Genomic DNA, 2,126 nt, shown 5'->3' on the forward strand with positions numbered 1-2,126 from the left:
AGCGCCGGACAGTGCCGCTACACTTGCCATCATTAGTTCCGTGCACCGCACCTATTGGAAAGGAATCAAGAAGTTACAAAGCTTCGAGACATCACTTATCTCCAAAACAGGTCAGGGTGATGTTGAGAGCCGGTAGTTGAAGATTTTGGCGTTGGAGCCGATGGGCGGCACTTCGACTTCGAAATCGATTGGTGTGTGCCAAGGATGATGATTACGAAGGCGATATGCCAAGAAGGCATTCAATCCCCTATAGTATACTACACCCGCGGACTAAAATGTACAAGGACTTGCAAAGAGCACTATGGTGCCGAGATGTAATGAAGAGAGATTTGGGAGTTCGTGCCGCCAATGTCTAAACGTCGCGCCAATCAAGTAAACTAGCGCCGATTGCCGGCGGAAAGCTACAAAGATCTCAATAGTCGTGTTGGAATGGGAAAATTAGCAATGGCTATGTACCGTTTCTCGATCACAAGGCGGATCACGATGCGATATGGGTGATAGTGACGATTGACAAAGGCTCGGCACACTGTTTTGCCGATAATATCTCACCGTGGTCGCGGAACAAGCTAGCGCAGTTTATCTCGACAGAGGTTTGAGACTTCATGGGTCCCAAGGTGTCGATCGTATGTCGGATCGAACCCAGGTTAGCATCCCATTTTTGGAAGAGTGTTTGGCAAAAAAAGAACGCGGTATGGCACGGCTCGATCTTCACGTACAGCTTTCATCCTCAAAGTGATGCGTGTAGTCGAACGGACAATACAAAAATCTTGAGGATTTACTTCGAGCGTGTGTACTAGATTACAAAGGAGGATGGCATGATTTCTTTCCTATGGCGGAGTTCGCCTACAATAACAGCTACCAAGAAAGTATAGCGATGGCGCCTTTTGAGGCACTATATGGACGTAAATGTCGTTCTCCTATCCATTGGAGCGACGTGGGCGAGAGAACGGCTCTTGGCCCGGATGTGATGCGAGAGGCGGAAGAAAAAGTTCGCCTTGCCCGTCAACGGTTGGCGATGGCACAATCTCGGCAAAAGAGTTATGCCGACAGGCGAAGAAAGGATTTGGAGTTCGCGGTTGGAGACCGTGTATTCTTGAGAGTGTCGCCGATGCGAGGAGACAAACGATTCAAGGTCCGTGGGAAGCTGAGTCCCCGTTATGTCGGACCGTTTGAGATATTGGAGCGTGTGGGTGCGGTAGCGTACAAGCTCGCACTACCACCGAGACTCGCGGGAGTTCACAATGTGTTTCATGTGTCGAATCTTCGAAAGTATATCCGAAACGCGACACATGTATTAGAGTACGAGCCCGTGGAGCTACGTGAAGACATGTCCTATGAGGAGCAGCCCGTGTGCATCCTCGATCGAGAAGTTAAGAAGTTGCGAAGTCGCAAAATTCCATATGTGAAAGTCCAATGGAGCAACCACGCGGCGCGAGAAGCCACTTGGGAGCTCGAGGAGTCAATGCAGAAAGAATACCCGCATTTATTTGAATCGACGAGCTAAGGTATGCGTAATTTCGCGGACGAAATTATTTTAAGGGGTGGAGAATGTAATATACCGAAAATTCGGAAAATAAAATGTCGAACTTTAGTCAAATTGACCAAAGTGCGAGGATGGTACACTTCGGAAAGTCCGAAGGTGTTAAAATGATTAAAAGTGAGTTGTAGAAGGTTTTCGAGAGCTAAAGAATCAAATTCTGCAAACTGCAGATTTTGAGCTCTCGGGGACCGGTCCCTGGTGGGAGAGACCGGTCCCCGAACGCGTGCAGATTGAGACAGCCGAAAAATCGGCTAAGTCCTGGAAGATCAGCTCTCGGGAACCGGTCTCTGCCTGAGAGACCGGTCCCCCAGAGACCGGTCCCATCAGAGAGAGACCGGTCGCATCGCCCGCAGCGGCTCTGGCTTCGCAGGGTGGACCTTCGGGAACCGGTCCCTGCTCGGGGAGACCGGTCTCTGCCTGCGAAAATTGCCCAGTCCAGGCAGTGCACAGAGGTAAAAGTTGAGGGGTTTAGCTGCAATTTTGCAACCCAATAGGATAAGTATGAGGGCAAATGAGATATTTCTCTCATTTCCTCACCCTCTCACACTCTCTTCTCTCCCTCTCTCTCTAGAAAGCAAAGGAGAAG

The 2,126-nt window shown here is 49.7% G+C and overlaps 1 protein-coding gene across 1 annotated transcript; it reads left to right on the plus strand.

Moving 5' to 3' along the window:
• LOC109713642 lies at positions 1,016-1,504 on the plus strand. Its single transcript, XM_020237804.1, has one exon. It carries the CDS (start codon positions 1,016-1,018, stop codon positions 1,502-1,504), a length of 489 nt encoding a protein of 162 aa, XP_020093393.1.

This window comes from Ananas comosus, linkage group 8, assembly GCF_001540865.1.
Source record: "Ananas comosus cultivar F153 linkage group 8, ASM154086v1, whole genome shotgun sequence".
NCBI classification, from domain to species: Eukaryota; Viridiplantae; Streptophyta; class Magnoliopsida; order Poales; family Bromeliaceae; genus Ananas; species Ananas comosus.